We start from the raw sequence: 23,648 nt of genomic DNA, 5'->3' as shown, positions 1-23,648 counted from the left end.
CATGGCTACAATCTTTCAATTTTTGGTGTACAAACGCTTTTTCTTTCGCATGGTGGATCGGAACTGGTGCATTTAACTCGCTGAATGTCCTGTGCAAAAAACTTGATAGCTCTGAACGATCGATGTTTGTTGTTGGATGGTCGTAGAATTCTCCCGGAATTCCGAGGGCTTGACCGTACACCAACTCTGCAGATGAACATTTTAAGTCTTCTCGGTAAGCGGAGCGAAGTCCTAGTAGTACTAAAGGAAGCCGATCATGCCAATTCCGCCCACCGGCACACATGAGGGATGCTTTTAGAGTTCGGTGAAATCTTTCGATAATTCCGTTGGACTGCGGGTGGTATGCAGTGGTACGTATATGATGTACACCAAGCCTTGAAAACCTCTGACTCAAACTGCCTCCCTTGGTCTGATGTGATCGTCTCTGGAGTCCCAAAACGAGCTATCCATCCTGCGTAGAGAGCTTTAGCGACGGTTGGCGCAGTCATTTCGCTAAGTGGAATCGCTTCCGCCCATCGCGAGTAACGGTCAATGATGGTCAACAAATAACGATTTCCACAAGAAGGAGCAAATGGTCCAACGAGATCGATGTGGATGTTCCGAAAGCGAGCTTTGGGTATATCAAAAGTAGATGAAGGTGCTACGGTGTGCCTTGTTACTTTTGATAATTGGCACTGCTGACATGTTCTCACGAATTGGTTGATATCTTTGTTCATGCCGGGCCAAATAAATCGAGCGGTGATCAACCTTCTTGTTGCACGAGCACCTGTATGAGCTAATCCATGAAGTTGTGTCATTACGCTGTTTCGATGGTTTTCTGGAACATAAGGACGAAGGTTTTTGTTAGTAGATACATCAACAACCAACGGTGAGCGCAGATGAATAAATGTCCGAAGCTCGAGTTTTAAGGAAGAATTTTTCGACGACAGAATTTTTTTCAATTGTTGGTCATTTTGTTGATCTTTAGCGATCGCATCAAAATCGATCCCGGTTGTTACCGCATCAACTCGAGAAAAAACATCCGCAACGATGTTGTCTTTTCCACTTATGTGGCGAATGTCACTTGTGAATTCCGCTATGAATGCCAGATATCGCTCCTCGTGGGGGAGACGGCTACTCGGATTCGTGGTCAAAGCACAAGTCAGCGGGAAGTGATCAGTGAAAATGGTGAATTCTCGTCCTTCCACTAAATGCCGGAAGTATTTCACTGCTAGATGTGCAGCAGTTAATTCTCTACCAAAAGTAGAGTACTTTTTTTGACTAGTAGAAAATTTTTGAGAGAAAAATCCAATGGGTTTCCAGCTTTCACCATCGTATTGTTGCAACACAGCGCCCGCAGCGCTGTTAGATGCATCTACCATGAGCCCAAGAGGCTTTGATGCGTCGGGATAGTGAAGCAATGTTGCCTCGGCTAGCGATTGTTTGCATCGTTCGAAACAATGAGATGTTTCTTTATCCCATGAAATTTTTCTGTTGTCGTTTTTTCGATTGTCAGGAATTAGCTTTCGTAACTGCTCTTGAACTTCTGCAGCATGTGGTACGAAACGTTTGTAGACATTAATCAATGCCAGGAACCGGCGCAAGTCCTTCACCACGCTCTACGCCTCGCGTTCATCGCGTTCTGATCAAGCCTCCCGACGAACTCTGGATACGCTTCCTCGAACATTGTTAGTATTCGAGGGCGACCGCTCATGTCCGTCTCCAAAGCAGTGCAGATGTAATAGGCGCGGATCACGAATTCATTCATTTCGTGTGTCCACATGATCCGGCGCCTAGTGGTACCCACAAGTGTGGACGACTGTCGTCTGGCAGTCGCAACACGTCTCGTAGGCGCAGCGTTTCTTGGGTGATGTCGATGGCTGCTGTTTCCGTGTGGCGGTAGCTCTTCGGGTTGAACCCGGCTGGTGGCCCGCTCTTGCACATCGCCCTCCAGCCGCTGGCCGCTCGCTCTTACGCCCGTTCCAGGACCAGCTCCAGTTCGGGGACCCTCCTCGGGCGATCGCATTCTAATTAATCTTCGTGATCGTAGCTCCATTTTATTGGGTGTATCTCCTTTGCCCGGGAGACAGCGGGTTGGCAAGGCCTCCATGACCCGGGAGGCCTTCCCCGGGAGAGATATAGCGCTCTGACTCGCTCGCACCCCCTCACTTAGCCACTTTCGACACCCGTTCTCGGAGCCAAGACCAGGTGTGTGTTTCCAGTTCACGCCCGATCTAAAAATGTCGTCATATGATCTTCGTGGAGGCGTGAGATAGGAACATTTGAGACCAACAGGCAGGCTCCTACCCTATGTTGATCCCCATTTGAGAACCTCACCACTGTTCTGTTCTGTTCTTGTTCTTCTGAACCTCACCACTTTGGTTACACTAAGATTCTTTTTTTTGGCAGACTTATCTCACTTCTTAACTAGGCGAACCTAGCCAGAATTTTCACCTGCCCCCGGGCTTCTGAATGCCAAAGGGGGACTAGGCTCTGCGGAATGCACGTATCTGCATGCTCGTGCTGTTTCAGTCCTGACCGAGAAATTGTCGGACAATCGCGCAGGTGCTAAGGATGACCGACTTTTGGATGCCGGCCAATTCCTTCTCCATATTCAACACCTTTAGCGCTTCCAGAAGTGTCTTCGGGACAATTCCAGTTCCAGAGAGAACGACTGGAACAATTCTTGGGACCTCCCTTAGCCCCCACAGTTCCTTGAGCTCCACGGCCAATGGTCGGTACTTGCAGATTTTGCGACCGTGGGTCTCCTCCAGATTCTGGTTCAGTGGAATAGCGACATCGATGATGGTGACTTTGCGGTAGCTCTTGTCGTAAACCATTATATCTGGGCGGTTGTGGTGGATCGAGAGGTCGGTCAGAACAGTGCGATCCCAGTACAGCTTGAAACGGTCATTTTCCAGGACAGGTGCAGGCAGGTACCGGTAGTTTGGTACGTTGTCTTCCAGTAGAGCACATTGGAGCGCCAGTTGTCGATGAACAATACGGGCCACGTTGTTGTGGCGCTCGGTGTAGGCTGCGTTGGCCAAAACGGGACAGCCTCCCATAATGTGCTCTATGTTTTCACCTGGTTGATGGCACATCCGGCAAATGTCATCAACGTCTTGATGCCAGACGTACCGCCTGCAGTTTCTCGTCGGCATTATCCTGTCCTGGATGGCTATCATGTCGGCTTCTACTACTGAAGAGAGTTCACCACGCGTTAGCCACAGATTAGATGCGGCCTTGTCGACGTGTGGCCGGTCCAGTTGATGGGGGTGGGCACCATGCACTGCCTTCTGCTTCCAAGCTGCAATCTTCTCCTCCACTGTCTGCAGATTGCAGTTGAGTTGGTACTCCGCTTGCGCCAAGTGCAGAGCGCTGTATCCTCTGTCGGCGGCGCAGACAGCCCGGTATAGCGCGTTTTGGTTGGCGCGTTCTGCGAAGTACTCGCGCAGTTGTCGTACCTGGGCAACACACCGGGCAGAAATGTCGACGATTCCAAGTCCCCCTTCTTTGCGTGGTAGTGAAACTCTCTCCAGTGCCGATTGAGGATGGTGCATTCCGGCCTCTTTGAATGCTTTCCTCATCCTCCTCTCAAGGTCCTCTAGGTTAGTTTTGCTCCATTTGACTACACCAAAACTGAAGGTCAGCAGGGGAACCGCGAATGTGTTGATCGCGCGTACCTTGTTCCCCGCGTTGAGGAAAGTCCTCAGGACACAGTTCACTCGACTCAAGAACTTGTCTCGCAGCTCCGTCTTGATGTCGGAGTGGCGAATCCCGGTGAGCTGTCGGAATCCAAGATATTTATAGGATTCGCCACGAACCATGTCTCTTATAAACTCGCCGTCATAGACCTCGTAGCCTCCGGATTCGGTAAGTTGTCCTTTCAGCAGGTGGACACAGCGACACTTGTCGAGGCCGAACTCCATACAGATGTCCCTGCTTATGTCTTCGACAACCCGGATAGCTACACCTAGACGCTGACGTGAATCAGCGTAGACCTTGAGATCGTCCATGTAAAAGGTATGGGTCACTTCTTCGTGGGCGCCGTCGCCATACCTTATTTTATAGCCATGACCGTTTCTATTGAGCGTTCTACTGAGGGGGTTCAGTGCCAGACAAAACCAAAGCGGGCTGAAAGAGTCGCCTTGGAATATCCCCCTCTTTATCTGCAGCGTTCTAGACTGCAACACATTTTCCCCATCACTAAGGTGCAGAGACGTGCTCCACTGCCTCATCGCATGCTGCAGGAACCTAACGACGACGGGATCAATTTTGTAGAGCTCCAATACCCGGACGAGAAACGAGTGAGGTATGGAGTCATAAGCCTTCCTGTAATCGATATAGGCCATGCTTAGGTTCCGCTGATTATAAACCGCCTGGCCGACTATGGTTGCGTCGATGATGGCCTGGTCTTTGCAGCCATGCGTATTTTTTCTGCATCCTTTCTGCTCTTCTGCGATGATATGGTGTTGTTCGCAGTGGGCAGAAACTTTGGCGGTTATGATGCTGCTTAATATCTTGTACAGACTCGATAGGCACGTTATCGGTCTGTACTTTGATGGGTTCAATGTGTTGCTGTCTTTCGGGAGGAGGAAGGTGACGCCACGGGTGGCGAATTCAGGAAGGTTGTGTGGGTCACGTAGCACCTTGTTGAAGCACTCAGCTATCTTTGGATGTGCGACGGTCAGCTTCTTGTGCCAAAAGTTCTGGACACCATCGGGGCCCGGTGCTGCCCAGTTCCTCAGGTACCGCGAGGCTTCGCGGACATCGTTCTCTCCGACGATGATAGCTGGCATCTCTCCAATTTCACCACAACTCTCCTCCTCCCGTCTTAACCACATTTGCCCGTCGCGATGTTCTACTGGGGTCTCCCAAATACCAGCCCAGAAGTTCGTCACATCGCTAATATCTGGCAAACCTTCGCGGTAGTCGGGCTTCTCGTCGCTAATGTGGTCGTAGAACGCTTTTTCGTTATCTCTGAACATCCGATTTTGTTCCTGGCGCTTTGCAGAGTCAGAGTAACGTTTCAGCCGTTTAGTTAGGACGCTCAATTGCTGTACCAGTGTGTCGAGTTTTTCCGTCAGCTGGTGAGCTCCCAGCTGGCGAAGTTCAGTAGGCCGCACGATCACAGCAACTTGGCGACATAATTTCGCCGATCTGCTGCCTCTTTTGTACGCCATCAGTCTTCCAATTGCGGCGCGCTTGTTTAGGATCCGTTGCTCCAATCTCCTTCGCCATGGAGGCTCACGCCTTTCACGGAGATGTTGGAGCAGTCCGCCTCTTGGCCTAATACGGTATCCTAAACTTTTGGCGGTCGCCACAGCAGCACAGTAAACTTTCAGTTGCAGCTCCTCCATGTTCTCAGCATCAACCAAGTGCAGCGGAAGAACGTGCTCGTTCATGAGCTTTACTGCACTTGTCAGCCTGCGGGAATGCTGCAACTTCGGGATCCTGGGGCGCGACAAAGGGTCCGTGTCGCGGAACTGTGAGATCGCCTCGTCGTAATGGAAGACCAGATCGCGTAGTAGTTGTTGATCTGGCTGTGGATCTTCCGGCTCAGGGGGTTGTTGTACTGTGGCCTCCACTGGTGCTGATTCGCGTGCCCCACTCGCGAATGAATTGCTCAGCCGTACTGAACTTCGTCTCGACACATCGCTTGCTCTGCTTGTTCTGGAGCTTAGTTCTCTCTGCACCTGCTGCTTGATCTCGTCGACTTGCGTTTGGGAGAGCATATTGTTGCGTACAATCGCTCTACGCCTCGCGTTCATCGCGTTTTGGTCAAGCCTCCCGACGAACTATGGATACGCTTCCTCGAACATTGCGAGTATTCGAGGGCGACCGCTCATGTCCGTCTCCAAAGCAGTGCAGATGTAATAGGCGCGGATCACGAATTCATTCATTTCATGTGTCCACATGATCCGTCGCCTAGTAGTACCCACAAGTGTGGACGACTGTCGTCTGACAGTCGCAACACGCCTCGTAGGCGCAGCGTTTCGTTGGTGATGTCGATGGCTGCTGTTTCCGTGTGGCGGTAGCTCTTCGGGTTGAACCCGGCTGGTGGCCCGCTCTTGCACATCGCCCTCCAGCCGCTGGCCGCTCGCTCTTACGCCCGTTCCAGGACCAGCTCCAGTTCGGGGACCCTCCTCGGGCGATCGCATTCTGAGTATTCTTCGTGAACGTAGCTCCATTTTCTGGGTGTATCTCCTTTGCCCGGGAGACAGCGGGTTGGCAAGGCCTCCATGACCCGGGAGGCCTTCCCCGGGAGAGATATAGCGCTCTGACTCGCTCGCACCCCCTCACTTAGCCACTTTCGACACCCGTTCTCGGAGCCAAGACCAGGTGTGTGTTTCCAGTTCACGCCCGATCTAAAAATGTCGTCATATGATCTTCGTGGAGGCGTGAGATAGGAACATTTGAGACCAACAGGTAGGCTCCTACCCTAGTGTTGATCCCCATTTGAGAACCAAATTTTTTTTTTTTTTTTTTTTTTTTTTTTCTCTATTATAGTGACTTTCAACACATTTCGGCTGGTTCGTCACTTTTACTTCCATTTTTGGAAGAATGTCGGGAGTGAGAATTGAACTCGTGATCTCTGCGTGAGAGGTATGGATGTTACCACTACGCCAGATCAGCTCCAGACTGTTGGTATCTTATATTCAAGAACAGCGCGAACACGTGAGGCAATGGGACGTATTCCGTCCTTATCAATCAAATATCCTAGAAACTCTACCTGCGGTTTCGAAAAAACACACTTTTCGGCATTTATTACAAGACCGTATGTCTTGAGGCGTTCGAGGACAACTTTGACATGTTCCTTATGCTCAGCCATGCTTGCTGACGCTATACAAATATCGTCGATAAACACGATAACGAAGTCCAAATCTCCGAAAAGTTTGTGCATGAACCGCTGGAAGGTCTGACTTGCATTGCATAGGCCAAATGGCATGCGCATAAACTCATACAGACCGAAAGGAGTGATGACGGCCGTTTTTGGAATATCTGTAGTTTCCACCGGAATATTATAATACGCTCTGACAAGATCCAACGTAGTGAAAATGATCTTACCTTGGAATCTGTTGACAAGATCGTGGACGTGAGGTACGGGGTACCTGTCAGGGATTGTAGCTTTATTCAAGCGCCGATAATCGCCCACAAACCTCCATTCACCACTTTTTTTTGGGAACACAATGGAGAGGGCTTGCCCAGCTGCTGCTCGAAGGGCGACATATTCCCATTTCGCACATAGTTTGGAACTCGTTTTTTGCTGCTTGAAGTTTTTCTGGATGCATACGACGCGGCTTTGAAGCCACCGGAGGCCCCCGTGTAATTATATGATGTGTGACATCGTGCTTAACTTCCTGTTGAATTGATGACGGAATTAATATTTCTCGATACGATGTCAGCAAGTCTCGAAACGGATGTTGAGCGTCCACCGTTATTCCATGGAGAGGCACTTCCGACAAACTACCAGTAGTTCGTAGTTTCGTTGTCTCGTCAATCAAGAGCCGGTTTTTTAGATTCACTAGCAATCCAAAATGTGCTAGCAAGTCCGCACCAATGATGGCAATATTTACATCTGCCACTAGGAAGCGCCACTTGAAACATCGTCGAAGGCCGAGATCCACTGCGATAAATTTACTCCCATAGGTCTGTATTTTTGTTCCATTTGCTGCATGTAGAGAAAACGAAACTGTTGCTCCTGCTCTATCCTGTCTTGTCGCTGGAATGATGGACACATCCGAGCCTGTGTCGATGAGGAAACGAATCTTGCTTGTTTTGTCGAAAATTACAAGTCGGCGGTTTTGGACATTGCTACCCACCTGTGCCGATTCAGGCGGGCAACCAACTAGTTTTTGACGTGGGACTACGTCTAACCGGAATATATGGAGGGTAAAATGAAAACCTAAACACAGAACATGCAGGAAAAAATGCAAGATTTCGAGTGCTTATAACTTATCGAACATTTTCTACTGGATCGGAAAGATGTTTGCATCAATTGATAGGGAATATTTCTACGCATCTATCACAATTAACAAAATGTTATTTTTCATTAGTAAAATAATTGAATAACTGTAAAATGTTAAGCGTTATCTGAACGCCCTAGCTGCCTCGTTTTGATTGGCCCGCTTTACGGTTTCCCCAACACAGACTTCAAAACCAAGCAGCGTTGGAGAAATCGACATTGCAAATACATGAAAGTAGGGGAAGCTTTTGTTCCCACCGAAATGTGTTTCCCTAACACAGACTTCAAATCCAAGGAGCGTGGGGAAGTTGGCATTGCAAATTCATGCAAATCGGGGGCATTTTTGTTCCGACTAAAAAATGTTTCCTCAACACAGGCTTCAGAACCAAGTTGTCTAGGAAAATTGGGATTGCAAGTTCATGCAGATCGGGAGTATTTTTGTTCCGACTGAAATCTGTTTACCTATAAAGACTTCTAAACCAAGGTGTCTGGGGAAATCGGCATTGCAAATACATGCAAACTGTGGATACTTTTGTACTCGCTTGCCTTCGTGTAGACTAGAGTGCGTTTCCCTAACACGGTCTCACAACGCAAATATATTGAATTCAATTGAATTCGGAAATTGTTTCATTCAATCAAAAGTTTAATAAATACAAACAAATTATTACTAAGCTAAGGTGGTCCCACGTCAACCTTGCGGTTATATCATAGATATAATCCACCCATTTTTTGACGTGTGAATGAACAAGGCTCTCTGCAACGATCTATTCAACGATCAACGATCAACGATCGATTGCCATATTTACGGTGGTACCAGCAAACGTCTTCGCCACGGGGTCTCGAGTTTGAAGAAATCTACTATGGTTTCGTTCTGGGGTAGTCTTGAGGCGTCGAATTTCGGCTGTAAGAACTTCAATTTCTTCCTTCAGATTGATGTAATCAGCATTCTGTCCAGTGGGTTGAGCTGGAATCTGAACAGCTGCGGTAGTGACCGTAGATGAATCGATCATTTTATCGGCCATTTCTGCTAGTTTCTGCAAACTTCCATCACTTATGCTCAGTACCACTCGAACATTCTGCGGCATCCTTTGGAGGAATAGCATCTTCATTAATGCATCGTCGACGTTCAATCCCGTGGAGCTTTCCTGCATCTTGGCGAGAAGATGTGTGGGTCGAAGATCACCCAAATCGCAAGAACCAAGTAATTGTTCGAGTCGCGCCTGTGGCGAAAGAGCAAAACGAGCAATCAGTCGATCTTTAACTGCATCGTATTTATTTTCAAGTGGAGGATTTGACACTAAGTCCGAGACGTGGCATATTACGGACTGATCTATTTTTGCAATGATGTGCCAAAATTTTGTTTCATCTTTCGTAACCTGTGCCAGATGGAATTGCGCCTCCGCCTGTGCGAACCACATGTGTGGATCGTTCTTCCAGAAATCTGGCAACTTAATTGCCACTGCTGCAATATTTTGCTGCGCTGGAGCTGAGTCCACCATTTTGTTTATTGCTTCGGAAAAAAGCAAAATTATCCGATTGTCGATTTAGTTTTAGCGTTTTTTCGACTGGAGTCCGTTTCAATCACGTCGGGGTCACCAAATGTGGGTCGGAAATGACGAGGAGCAAATAACGCGACGAAATGAATCAATTAAATTTAACTTTATTTCTGTACATGTGTTTACATACGTGAGGATACTTTTAGACTGACTTTGCTGCACTTGCAGTGCAGCCAGGTGCTAGGACGACTTATTGAATAGGGTCACCACAATTTCTATTTGAAAAATGTTTATTCTGTCTGAAAACCCATTATTATCTTTGATGATTCATCAACTCGTTAAACGTTTACGTGTTTACGTAAAACGTAAATCTTTGTTCGCTCTGACTGTTCCTAAAAGTCTATGAAAATTTGGAGCAGGACAATGACTAGGAGCAGATGATTGCGCATAGTTGTATAAGAAAATTTTGATCTGCCCTAACTTTACGCCGATCATAGACGCGATTCGATAGTATGGTTTCGTGTATCGTGCTTTAAAAGTCTAAAAGTATTCAACTTGAAGAAGTTTGTACGAAATAAGACCTCACGTTCCGGTCCAGATTTGCAACGATATTTGTTCAACGGTTGAACCCTTATCAGACGCATCTTGCCTTAGATCTATTCTCTTATCGCTACTAGATTGAATTTAATGATTAATAATTTTGATTATGGCTAAATGGTTGCATGTCACAAATAACATACACTTTGAAGTCCAGTTTCTGAGGCTTAGCTGGTAAAGGTTGGTTCATATTGTGATATTTTACTTAATAATTGACGATTGAACGCTTGAGCCCGATTCAGGGTATTGATCGTTTCCAGCTGAGTGAACGTTTTGGTCTCGATAAGATTACTAACTTTTTGGGATTGAATATTGTCTGAAACATGTTTCCTACTGGGAGACTTTACCAAAACATGACATCAAGATCATCATCGGAGATTTCAATGCCCAGATCGGTAAAGAGGAGGAGTTCGAACCTGTAATTGGTATGTACAGTGCACACCAGTTAACAAATGAAATCGGCCTAAGACTCTTCGATTTCGTCACCTCTAAAAATATGGCCGTACGCAGTACCTTCTTCCAACACAAATTCCTCCACCAATACACCTGGAGGTCGCCCAATCAAACAGCCATGTTCCATGTTCTGATAGACGGCTGGCATTTCTCGGACATAACTGACGTCAGAACCTATCGAGGCGCTAACCTCGTCTCGGACCACTACCTAGTGATGGTTAAGATGCGCCCAAAACTGCGTCGTGAACAACATTCGGTACCGATGCCCGCGACGGTACAACCTTACGCAACTGAAACAAGCAGATGTCGCCGAAAACTACTCACATTCGCATGAAGCTGCGCTGCCGGAAGAGGAACACATTAACGAAGCTCCTCTTGAGGACTGTTGGAGCATGATTAAAACAGCCATAAACAGCGTAGCGGAGAACATCCTAGGACAAATGGAACGAAGACGACGGTACGAGTGGTTCGATGATTAGTGTCAGCAAGAGTTACAGGAGAAGAACACTGCGCGGGAACTCATGCTGCGTCAAGCTACCCGTCAGAACGTGGAACGATATAGACAGAAGCGGAGACAGCAAACTCAACTCTTCCGGGAAAAGAAGCGCCGCCAGGAAGAGGAGGAGTGTGAAGAACTCGAACAGCTGCACAGTTCTCATGAGACGCGAAAGTTCTACCAGAAACTCAATGCATCCCGAAAAGGCTTCGTGCCGCGAGCAGAAATGTGTCGGAATAAGGATGGGAGCATACTGACGAACGAACGTGATGTGACCGAAAGGTGAAGGCAGCACTTCGATGAACACCTGAATGGCGTACAGGCAGAGGACCAAAATAACGTTGGTACAGTAAATAATGAAGATGTACCACCCCCAACGATAGGTGAAGTAAGGAATGCTATTAAACAGTTGAAGAACCGCAAATCAACTGGCAAAGATAGCATCGGATCGGAACTTCAATATGGGCCCAGAAAAATTGGTTAGTTATCTGTATCAGCTGATCGTCAGAATTTGGGAAACAGAACAACTACCGCAGGAGTGGAAAGATGGGGTTTTTTGCCCTATCTTCAAGGAAGGGGACAAACTAGACTGAAAACTTTCGTGCAATTACCGTCCTGAATGCCGCCAACAAAGAGCCCAAATCATCATCTGTCTTCTATCGCCACTGACAAACAGATTCGTGGGAGGTTATCAGGCTGGCTTCATCGAAGGTCGATCTACTACTGACCAAATCTTCACCTTGCGCCAGATCCTCCAGAAATGCCGTAAGTACAGAGTCCCCACGTACCATATATTCATCGACCTTAAAGCCGCATACGATTCAATAACACGAAAAGAGCTATGGAGTATCATGGACGAAAACGACTTCCCCGTGATGCTGACAAGACTGATTTAGGTTACAATGGATGGAATACAGTGCTGTGTGCGAATTTCGGGTGGATTATCTGATCCATTCGAGCTCCGCAGGGGGCTTCGACAAGGTCTCTCTTGCCTACTGTTCAACATCGCGCTAGAGGGTGTTATGAGACGAGCGGCGTTTAACTTGCGTGGTACGATTTTCAATAGATCCGGTCAATTCATTTGCTTCGCTGATGACGTAGACATTGTCGGCAGACCATTCGAGACGATGGCTGAACATTACACCAGACTTAAGCACGAAACAGAGAGAATTGGACTGAAAATCAAAACCAAATACATGCTGGCTTTCGGATCCGAGCACGACAGGACCCGATTAGGTAGTAGTGTGATGATCGACGGCGATAAGTTCGAGGTAGTGGACCAATTTGTCTACTTTGGCTCAATGGTAACGTCTGACAATGATACCTTCTTCGGCGGTGTACAGGAGGACGGCGTATGGAGGCGAAGGATGATCCACGAGCTCACGCGACTCACCGGCGAACCGAGTATCCAGAAAGTGATCAAAGCTGGAAGGATACACTGGGCAGGACATGGTGCAAGAATGTCGGACAACTATCCTGCAAAAATGGTGTTCATCGGGAATCCGGCTGGCACGAGACGACGAGGAGCACAACGAGCAAGGTGGTTAGACCAAGCGAAGCATGACATGGTGAGCACGGGATGCCCGCGGAATTGGAATTGTGAATCGGGCCATGTTGTAAAGACGTTAAGCCAAAATAAATTTAAAAAAATCATATTCATTCATTGAGAATTAAAATCAAGACCAGAACATTATTGATAATTGATTCAAAATGCAACTTCGAAAAAAACCGTTACCATTTTAACGTTAGTCCTACATCCATCTTTGTTCCTGAAAGGGTAACAAAAACGTGCTTCAAGTAAATAAATAACGCCAAGTGAAAATTTTCATTGAGATTTTAGCAAATCTGCCTTCGGGCTAATCTGAAAGTTGTAAGCCTTGTCAAGAACTAATTTCGTATCCAGGTGTCGTAATCGCGGATACACTTCATTTCGTTTTCATCGTGAAGTGTATTCGGGAAGAAAGCCCCATAATTCAACCATTTCCAAATTATAACACAGCGTATGTTTATCCAGGTTCCAACATGATTTTGAGTATTTTTTCTGCTGCCTTGATTGATATTTGTTATTCTGTTATTTTGTCCTAATTTGATTGCTAACTGACATCATCGACTTCTCTACATCGTCTCTCTCTTTTGGCCATGACTAAGCTGCAAACTCATTCCCAACTGTATTTGATAGGTCAGAACCTCATCTATCGGATTCTATAACAAACCCAACATTTGGAACGTTTTTGCAGTTGAATTATTAACTAAAGAAAAAGTTGATGAAGAGTGTTGTATTCTTCAGTCCTTTAAAGAAACGAATGAACTCTCGGAGTTTAAAGTCTCTTTAATTCAAAACCTAACCTAACCTAACCTCAGTCCAAGATAAAGACGGATTCTATATTAGTTTGGGAGTTCTTTATTTTATGACTTCCAAATACAGAATGAATCTTAAAATGAGTCTTAATTTTTTTTATTTAAATTCAATTTTATTTAATATTTTATTTTAGATATTTACATAGTTCAATTATGTACAAGTGATACAGCAGTCTCGCTTTTCATCTTCATTCTGTCAGAATTTAACCTATCTTGTTTGTTTTCGTTTATTTTCTAAAAATTCAACTTGGGGGTATTTGTGCATTTGCAACTAGTGGAGTTTGACTAAAACTAAAACTAACACAAACTATTTACATCTTATAACTAATATTTACAAGGAAAAACTTTAAAATAAAATTCTTATTAGGGGGAACTCTGAGTTCCTACATCTGCTAGCAAGGTTGTTCCTAAAATCTAGCAATTTTGTCTCAGTATTTTATATTCCCGTTAACTCATGAATGTCAGCCACTCTTGTCCCATATGGAATATTCAGAATCATTCGAAGGAACCTGTTCTAGTTTTTTTTTTAATTTTATTACGATGCGTTGCCGCACAAGAATCCCACATCGGTGAACCATAATAGATGGCGGGTGAAATAATTGGTTTATAGACGGCCAGTTTATTAGATCTGGAGAGCTTGGATTTACGACAAATTAGCGGGTATAAAGCTTTGATTAAAATTGTGCTTCTAAACAAAACTCTATCCACATGCTGACTGAAAAGTAGTTTGGAGTCAATGGTTAGCCAAGATAAGCGACATGTGAAGACCATTCTATTGGCTCACCATTGAGTACTACTTTACAATTAGGCGCTGGTATAAGCTTGGGAGAAAGTCTATGACGAAAGATGATGGTGTCAGTTTTCGAAGCATTCATTTTAATTTTCCACGATTTAGCGTAGGAAACTAAGGTATCAAGGCATTTTTGAAGTTTATTAGTCAGTTCTCGAGGGGTTCTTCCTTTAACTGTAATTGCAGTATCACCCGCAAAGAAGAAATAGTTACAACCAGCTGGAAAATTAGAAAAATCTGACGTAAAAATATTGTATAACAATGGTCCCAGGAAGCTACCTTGAGAAACACCAACATTGATGAGACAGTTTCCTGCCTCAACATTGCCCAATAAAACTCTGAATGTTCGATCTTGGAGGTAATTGCGGATAATTTTAACCAGATAAACTGGAGTATTTAGAAGGCAAAGTTTGTAAATAAGCCCATCATGCCAAACGTTGTCGAATGCTTTTTCAACCTCCAACAATGTCATAGCTGTGGACTTAGAAACTGCTTTATGTTGAATTTTATTTTTGAGCCTTAGCAGTTGATGGATTGTGCTGTGACCCCTTCGAAATCCAAACTGCTCTGGGGGAATAATATTATTTTCATTAACGAATGCTTATAAACGGTTGAGAAGAAGTTTCTCAAACAGTTTACTGATTGCTGAGAGCAAGCTTATTGGCCTATAACTGGTGGGGGGTTTGGGGTCTTTTCCTGGTTTGACCACAATTATTATTTTCGCCACTATCCACGCAGATGGATAGTAATTAAGTTTCAGTAAACAATTTTATGGACCTGGTTTGAGTTACCACCAAAACTTCAGAGCTGAAATAAACAAATTGAGTTATTACAGTTCCGTTTTTGGGGAAGAACTGGAGCGATATTCACTCAATCGACGGTTTATCAAGCCAATTATCATTTCTAAACTCATAAAATTTAGTTCGCAGTTGCGCAATGTATTCTTTGTTCACATTTATTGGAAGAAGCATTGAATAAGCTATCATACTTTGTTCAAAAGTAAGTTATGAATTTTAGTTCTCTTCGATATGATTGTGAAGACATTCGAAGACATTTTTTCGTACCATTTGAAGACATTTGAAAAAATCACCTGGTATCCCTGGCTGGAACTTCAGATGCTATCTTCGGGACCTGAACACAGGGCGTAATAATAAACGAAAATATAGAGACAATCGATAATAGAAGTTTTCACTAAATTTAAATGTGAAGTATTATTCAATTTTGAATATATTTCGCAACATTGTAGAAACATTTTTGAACCGAATGTGGTTCCGGAGTCTACCACTACTACTACTACTACTACTATTACTACCACTACCACTACCACTACCGGATTCTACATCTTTTTCAATACTAAAATCTCAAAAACTAAAATCACGAAATCGCTGAAAGTGGCTAAATCGACCGTATACCGTATGCATGATAATGTTTGCACCATTGAGCAATGTCACCAGGGTTGTCTACTACAATTTTCAAAAATCAGGAAGAATGAAAATAAAAACCAGGAAGAAATCGGGATAGCTCATTAGGTTGTCCGGCGAGTTTGTGCCGATGCAGATATATTCAATTTTATTCTACACTAGCTGACCCGGCAAATTTCACGAAATATGGCTCAATTTGCTTGATTAGTTCTCGAGTTATGCAGAAATTTGTGTTTTATTTGTACGGGAGCCCCTCTTTAGACAGGAGGGGGAGTGTCGAACTACCATAGAAACGTTTATCGATCCCTAAAACCTCTATATGCTTTATATGCTTTTTGATCCATTTGTTTGAACAGTTCTCGAGTTGTTCAACACCCTCCCACCTCCTCTTTAGGGAGGGGAAAGGAGTGTCACCACCATAAAAACATTTTTTGCTCCCTAAAACCTCAATATGCCAAATTTGGTTTCATTTGCTTGATAAATTATCGAGTAATGTAGAAATTTGTGTTTCATTTGCATGGCAGCCCCCCTTAGAGAGGGAGAGGGATCTCAAACTATCTTTTTTTTTTTTTATCTGTATTATAGTGACTTTCAACTCATTTGGCTGGTTCGTCACTTTTACATCATTTTTGGAAGAATGTCGGGAGTGAGAATTGAACTCGTGACCTTTAGCGTGAGAGGCATGGATGTTACCACTACGCCAGATCGCCTCCAAACTATCTAAAAACCCCTACATATCTACCGAGTCCATAAGATATATATATATATATATATATATATATATATATATTGGATGCAGTGTAATTGGGGGATGCTCCGACTCCAATCACACGCGATAAGCGCTTCCAATTTTAGGCAACGGGTTGGAAGAAACGCTTCTTTAAAACCCTGGGCGTTAACCCAAAAGTTTTAGTGGTCGTCTACGGGTATGTAGGTATGTTTACAGAATTTAAACGTCGCAATATATATATATATATATATATATATATATATATATATATATATATATATATATATACAATGCGGCCTCTGTTTATCAAAGATGGCCTCTTCTTCATGAGTGCTACCTTCAAGCGGTCCGGTTGTTGGCAGTACAGGTCCGAATTGAGCGTTTGGCCATAGGGAAGCAGCTCATAATAGATTATTCCTTGACAATCCCACCAAACACACAGCAGAACCTTCCTGGCCGTTAATGAGGGCTTGGCTACCGTCTGAGCCGCTTCAGCGGGCTTCGACCACGACCATTTGCGCTTCACGTTGTCGTAAGTGACCCACTTTTCATCGCCAGTCACCATCCGCTTCAGAAACGGGTCGATTTTGTTGCGATTCAGCAGCGATTCACATGCGTCGATACGGTCAAAGATGTTTTTTTGCGTCAACGTGTGTGGCACTCATACATCGAGCTTCTTTGTGAATCCAAGCTTCTTCAAATGGTTAATAACGGTTTGATGACTTATCCCCAGCTCTTGGCCGATGCTACGGCTGCTACTATGTCGGTCTTTCTCGGCTAATTCAGCGATTTTGTCGCAATTTTCGACGACGGCCTTCCGGAGCGTGGCGCATTTTCGACGACCTCTACACCAGAACGAAAACGTTGAAACCATCGTTGTGCGGTGGAAATGGAAACTGTATCGGGTTCATAAACTGCACAAATTTTATTGGCAGCTTGAGATGCATTTTTGCCTTTGTCATAGTAGTACTGTAAAATATGTCGGATTTTCTCTTTATTTTGCTCCATATTTGCGACACTATAACTCACGAACGACTTAACCAAACAAAACACTGTCAAGGACTATATTATAGCGCGCTAAAATACCTTTCCAACAAGCTATAGTATGACTCGATACAATGAATACAACTAGAACTACGCGCTTACAACGACACCTTGCGGAAATACCGCAGGACTTTTTTTTTTGACAGCCTATATCTTATATATCTGTTCAATATTTCTTTTAGAAAACTAGATACTCTATCGAGGGATGATTCAATCGTAGTTCATTACTTTTATGTAAAACTGTGTTTATTACTCCCTAAAATGCAATCCTTCATTTGCTTCATGAATACATGCAGCTTCTCCCACTTTCGTATTCGCAAAAAAGAGCTGAATATCCGGCTGCCGAATATCTGACTATCCGGCCAAACTATCCGTTTCATCACTAGTATTAATGCTTGAGTTTTAGTTGAAGGACGAGATCGAATTGATTTTGGATTTCAAGAACTGTCTTGCCAATTAAGATTAAGAAGGCTAGCATATACGACTTACATATATCTTTTAAACATCGCTGAATTTCAAGCCAATCCTCTTCAGCTCAAAGGCAATGTTCTAGCATTTGTGGCAAAGATTAGACATGTATACTGAAAAGTTAGTGGTGGATGTGTTGGAATGTTCAAGAGGCACTCCAAACGTGAATGCCGAAGAAGTGGACGAACTTGATGCGAATACAAAATCGAAAGTGTGGATGTGGATTAAATAACCAAGAATAGAATTGAAATAGTGTTTCTCTGAACTACTCCAAGTGTTTCGCTTCTTATGAAACTGGCGGTATAGAAAAATTTACCGTTTCATTTCAATGCGAAACTTCTTGAAAAAAAAATCGCAAGCTCGAAACTTTACAATTATTAAAACATAATAATAGATTAGTGATGATATTTCAGATAAAGGTTTTCATCATAGCTTTCGAAAACAACATGCGTCGTTTTCTCAACGTGCTTCCATTCATATTGTCACCAAGATCGTTAAGTTCTTCTCTATTGCTCAGACCATTTCACCCCCTGGTCAGTCTGCCTTTTCTATTTCTACCGCTCTGCGTTGAGAGTATTTCCTTCACGAAAATTGAACTACTCTTCTGCGGTAGCGGGATGATACGGGTTGAAAGATTTCTAAAGCATAGAAACGTAGTAGAGACATTGAGTGCGTTGGAGTTAACCCTTCGTATAAACACATTCATTGGCTTTCCATGCGTTGCTTTCATGTAGATGCATGGCATGTCATCGAGAAAGCTTCTTTCGAACCTTGAACAAGAGAAGATGCTCTCACTAGCCCCGGTACGCACAGAAACGTGGATCCAGCTTTCCTGCACCGATTGATGTTATTAATGTTTTTTTTTAATCTCGATTTTGTTTGTGTCCTTCCATTGAAAATTCAGGTCGGACTTACCTTGACTTCTCAGACATGTTTAGATCAAGCTTGACAAGTATTTATGATATTTCCTTTTTTAACCTTTAACGAAAGTCATACCATCCAGTCATGCCATCTAAAATAATCGAAGGACCATACACCATTTGCGCTAGAATTATGCATATTAATACAATACTAACAGTATCGTATTGCAGTTGATGATTCTACTACGCTGTGACTTGAACGTTGTTTAACTGTTGCACAACAATACGAAAGTAAATTCATACCCCGATAAATTCCCATCCTTTCCTTGTGTCCCACTCATCGTTATTGTCAACCGGGCATCCTAAACCGAATGACGATTCGCTCCCTCCCGCTTCTCATCGTTGCACCTGAAAGCTTTTTTTTTTCCTGGTGTGGATAAACGTTATGCTGTGCAGTAGCTTTCGTCCGGCAGAAGAAATACTTGCGGTTTATCAGTTGCGAAACCGAACATCAGATATGGGAAACAAAAGCCATCAAACGAAAATAAGAGCCCCCTGAATCAAAATTTTGCAATATACATTCATTACCTCGTGCATCCAATGCTATCGAACCGCCCCGACGAGAGAGAGGAGAGCCAACAACAGACACGGACATAATACCGATGATGAGTATACCAAAAGTTATGAACACGAAAGTCTCCCCCCATCACAGGGGCCGCGCCATCTCTTGCCACCAGAGATGCCATCTTACCTGATTTTTCACGTTTTCCCAGACTTTTCGGCACGTTCTCTGATATCCTGACAAGCACTCAGTTTAGCCTGGTTTTTCTTGAATTGTGTACTTTTTACATTATCAGAATAAAAACTGTACGTAATGAATGTCCCTGCCAAAGATTTTTTTTATTGGAAATGAGGACTGTCATGAAAGCCTACATAATAAAACTCTATTGTTCGTATTTGTATAATGCTTACTCTTTTTTTTGTTTATTACCAATCTGCTCCGAAGCGATTCACGCCACCGAAGGTACAGTGTCCACAATTTCTGAAGGTGTGAAAGATAATCTATCTGAAAATGACGCCCGAAGACAGGTTCAAATCGTTATGTTTTGAATAAAAATCATTACTTGATGTCTTTAAATGCTTCAAGCGCGTAATCCTGAAGGGGCTGTCCACATACCACGTGGACAGAAAAAACATGATTTCAGACACCATCCCCCTGCGTGGACAAGCGTGGACATTCCTTATACCCCTCCCCTTGTTGTCCACGTGGTTTTTGTCCAGTTTTTTGTAAAAAATCAAGAAAACTCAACTTGTTCCCTTAAACTTCATTTCAAGTTTTCAAGTTTGTTTCTCTTTTCTATTCTACGTTTTTTATTGATAAAAAATATAGTCTTATTAAATGTACCGATTTGTTTATAAATCTCAGATGTTCTTCAACATTGTCCGGGAAACTTATTGCTTTCTTCCGAATTCCATTTGCATTATCTACAAATCCATATCAAAATATCAGTTGTGAATCTACTCTCGGGTATTTTCATTGAAAACTGACTTAAGTTGGCTGAGCTGTATGAGTTTTCAAAAAATCAGTCAATGAAGTCGAACACTTTGTTTGAAAACTGTTATTGACAATTATCGAAGAAACAATACAGAATGTATTTTAAGAAACGATACCCGCCCTATTTACTATTCGCCTTGACGACATTAAGCTTTTTTGCTCTGTTTTTGGGAAGTGATAATGACAATGGATTGGTGGATTAAACAAACTTTGAAAATAAAAATTAACAATTAAAATTTATTCTAAATTGCGTTCGAACCTGCTGATCTAATAGAGAATATGTGGCCTCAAAACCCGAATGTCACATCTAATGATCAACAGTGTACATTCGTGTTCGCGAATGCACTCTCTCCTTAGAAGCGTTCTGGATCGCTGATTTTAATACCTTCATCTGCGAGCAGTACTTGTTGGATTCCATCGAATGGTTGCTTGGGCTTGGTAGAAGCTCATTATACAGATTTTCTTTCCAATCTCACCAGACTAAGACCATGGGACTTCCTTCAATTGAAAGCTTCGGGGTTCTATTCACTTGCCCGAGATTTTCTTAGCTCAACGTTGTTGTAATTGATTTGACATTCTCTACAAATAATAACCGCTATTCTCGAATCCGATCGGAGTTAAAATTAGAACAATGTTGCATTCTGTATTCTGATTTAGTCAAATCTAATCGGGTTGTGCAAATGTTGCAACCTTGGATTACATAATGCAAAAGTCAATCTCGTTCGGAATACGAAATAGCAAATCCGATCGGGTTCCGGGATATGGGTGAATATGTAATACATACATTGTAGCGTTTTTCGTACCCATGTTTATCATGGTTTCGATTTCATTGTCCTCGGTAGCATAACGAAGATTCCAGACAACCGAATAAAAGCCCAAAATACCAGATATCAATAAAGAGAAACATCACTTCAAGAAACACATCTCCGGAGATACGGCCCCTGCACCCACGAAAGAATTTGTTCTTCATCTTCCATTTTTAGAATACCTTGGAAATTATCAAAAAATCAAAACGAAGTAGTTTCGTCGTCAAGAACCGAAGCTAAATCGAATGGTGATTTTTAATATTACAAGAATCCCAACATTCTTTGTGTCTTTGGGTATCTCCAGCCTGGTGGAATTCTCGGTTTTCTATTCCTAATTAGAATAAATTGAATGCTCCCAGTTCATGCGCGTTTTTCGGAATATACAGGGTTTTCCAACTTTAAATTCTGAAATTAAATTGAAATAAAACACACTTAGAATTCGAATTTCGATGAAACTTTTATTTCAAATTAAAGTTTGGTTTATGCCATTATGTGTGAAATACAACACCATTCAAATGTCCACCTAGGGCTCCCTCGCACACCTTGATCCGGAACAGGTAATTTTCGATGACTTTTCGGCACATATGGGGCGGTATCTCGGCCATAACTTCACGAATGTTGTCTTTCAAATGTTCAAGAGTTTGCGGAGAGTTGGCATAGGCACGGTCTTTCGCATAACCCCACAAAAAAAAGTCTAGCGGGTTCAAATCGCATGATCTGGACGGCCAATTGGCATCACCAAAACGCGAAATTATGCGTCCGTCAAATTTCGTTCGCAATATGGCCATGTTCGGTCGTGTTGTGTGGCACGTGGCGCCGTCCTGCTGAAACCACATGTCATTCGTATCCATATCTTCAATTTGTGGCAAAAAAAATCGGTTAACATGCGGCCATAGCGCTCACCATTCACAGTTACCGTCTCGCCGTCCTCATTTTCAAAGAAATACGGCCCGATGACTCCACCAGACCATAATGCGCACCAAACAGTGACTTTTGGCGGATGCAATGGCCTCTCAACAGTCACGTGTGGATTTTCTGAGTCCCATATACGGAAATTTTGGGTGTTCACATAGCCACCGAGCTCGAAATGTGCCTCATCGCTGAAGAAAATTTGATGCGAAAATTCAGCATTTTGCTGCTGTTGTTCGTTCACCCCATCGACGTATGCCCGACGCATTCCATGGTCACCACGCTCTAATTTTTGTACCAGTTGGACTTTATATGGATGTAGGTGCAAGTCCAAATGCAAAATTCGCCACAATGATGTGTTTGACAAGCCCAATTGCTGAGCACGCCGTGGAATCGAAACATTCGGGTTATCCTCCACACTGGCAGCAACAGCAGCAATATTTTCGGCCGAACGCACATTACGATGATGCACAGGTTTCACAATACCCGCTACGGATTCAGTTTGTTCGAATTTACGCACTACATTAGCGATTGTGTGCTCTGTAGGCCGTCCATGACGACCAAAATCCGTCCGTAATGCTCGAAAAACATTTGCCGGTTTTTCATCATTTTTATAGTATAATTTAACAAAATTAACACGTTGTGCGATGCTAAAACGATCCATATTGTAAAAAGGCAGACATTCAACTAACGATATGACGCTTTGGTTGACAGCTATGTCAAACGGTTGTTTGCGCAGGGCTGTATACTTTCGGAAGCCCGAAATGGAAAACCCTGTACATTTCAAGGAAGAAGTTCAACCATAGGAAAAAATATGCCCGGTCAAACGGGCAACATTTTCAGACAACTCAGTCTTCTTATTGATGAATGCAGAATACACATGGTGGGCGGAAAGCTTAAAAATTCTTCTCAATACAGAGATGAGCTTATTCAATCTTTATATATAAAAGAAGGATTTTCCCATATACGTATAACTTATCATCACTGCTGATCAGATCTGTGTGGTCCATATATTTTTTGAGTTTGTTTCCACCCAAATTAGAATAATAGAATACTTTGGAAGATATTTGAGATGATTAGAAAAAATCGAAAAAAAATACTATGCATATCTTCATATAGTGAAGTCTCGAAAAAAAATTTCGCGTGATAAAATGGAAACGTGATATGTTGGAAACAGATATACAATATTTATCACATGGACACAGTATAACATGATATAAAGAAATTATAGTTGCAGTACTTTTCTCATAGCAATTTCTTTTGTTTTCTCGAAGACATTGTGTGAAAGACATTGTAGCTAAACTTGAGTTTTTTTGTTCTTCCCATTCTATCGTATTATACAAATTTTGAATTGAAGTTTTGCATGAATTGCATTCTGTTTTTCAGAGTTGATATTTCCGGTTGATTACTGTAACTATTCTTCTTTTTTTTCTTCATCACCATCTTTCCCAACATCGCTATCTTCATCCTTTTCTGATGGATCATTCATTATACCGATAATTTGGCTGTCGGAAAGTTTTGTGTGAAATATTCTTCCTTCTTCGAGGTCCGGTACCACTATTTAATTACCAGGATTAGCAATCATAAAAAAGGTGGATACAGAAATTCTGTCTTCATTAACCAAATATATATTTGTTTTGGACCACATAAAATTGTTTCCAAGATTTTGTGATTGTGGTTGACGTGCTGCCAATATTCAAATTGCTAGATCGTTGAATGT

The 23,648-nt window shown here is 43.2% G+C and overlaps 2 protein-coding genes across 2 annotated transcripts in view; one reads left to right on the top strand and one right to left on the bottom strand.

The window, feature by feature from the left end:
- LOC129777482 (uncharacterized) overlaps nucleotides 1–23,648 on the top strand; it is a 65,213-nt gene that overhangs the window by 1,782 nt on the left and 39,783 nt on the right. The window lies entirely within an intron of this gene.
- On the bottom strand, nucleotides 8,728–9,444 carry LOC129780206 (uncharacterized). The gene has a single exon (XM_055788230.1). It carries the CDS (start codon nucleotides 9,442–9,444, stop codon nucleotides 8,728–8,730), a length of 717 nt encoding a protein of 238 aa, XP_055644205.1.

Source organism: Toxorhynchites rutilus, chromosome 3 (assembly GCF_029784135.1).
Source record: "Toxorhynchites rutilus septentrionalis strain SRP chromosome 3, ASM2978413v1, whole genome shotgun sequence".
Lineage (NCBI taxonomy): Eukaryota > Metazoa > Arthropoda > Insecta > Diptera > Culicidae > Toxorhynchites > Toxorhynchites rutilus.
Note: the sequence above shows the minus strand (reverse complement) of the source record. Positions and strands in the feature narration are given on the sequence as shown.

Bases quoted from the DNA above. Each gene is read 5' to 3' on its own strand.
- LOC129780206 (XM_055788230.1), bottom strand. From the start codon at position 9,444: ATGGTGGACTCAGCTCCAGCGCAGCAAAATATTGCAGCAGTGGCAATT.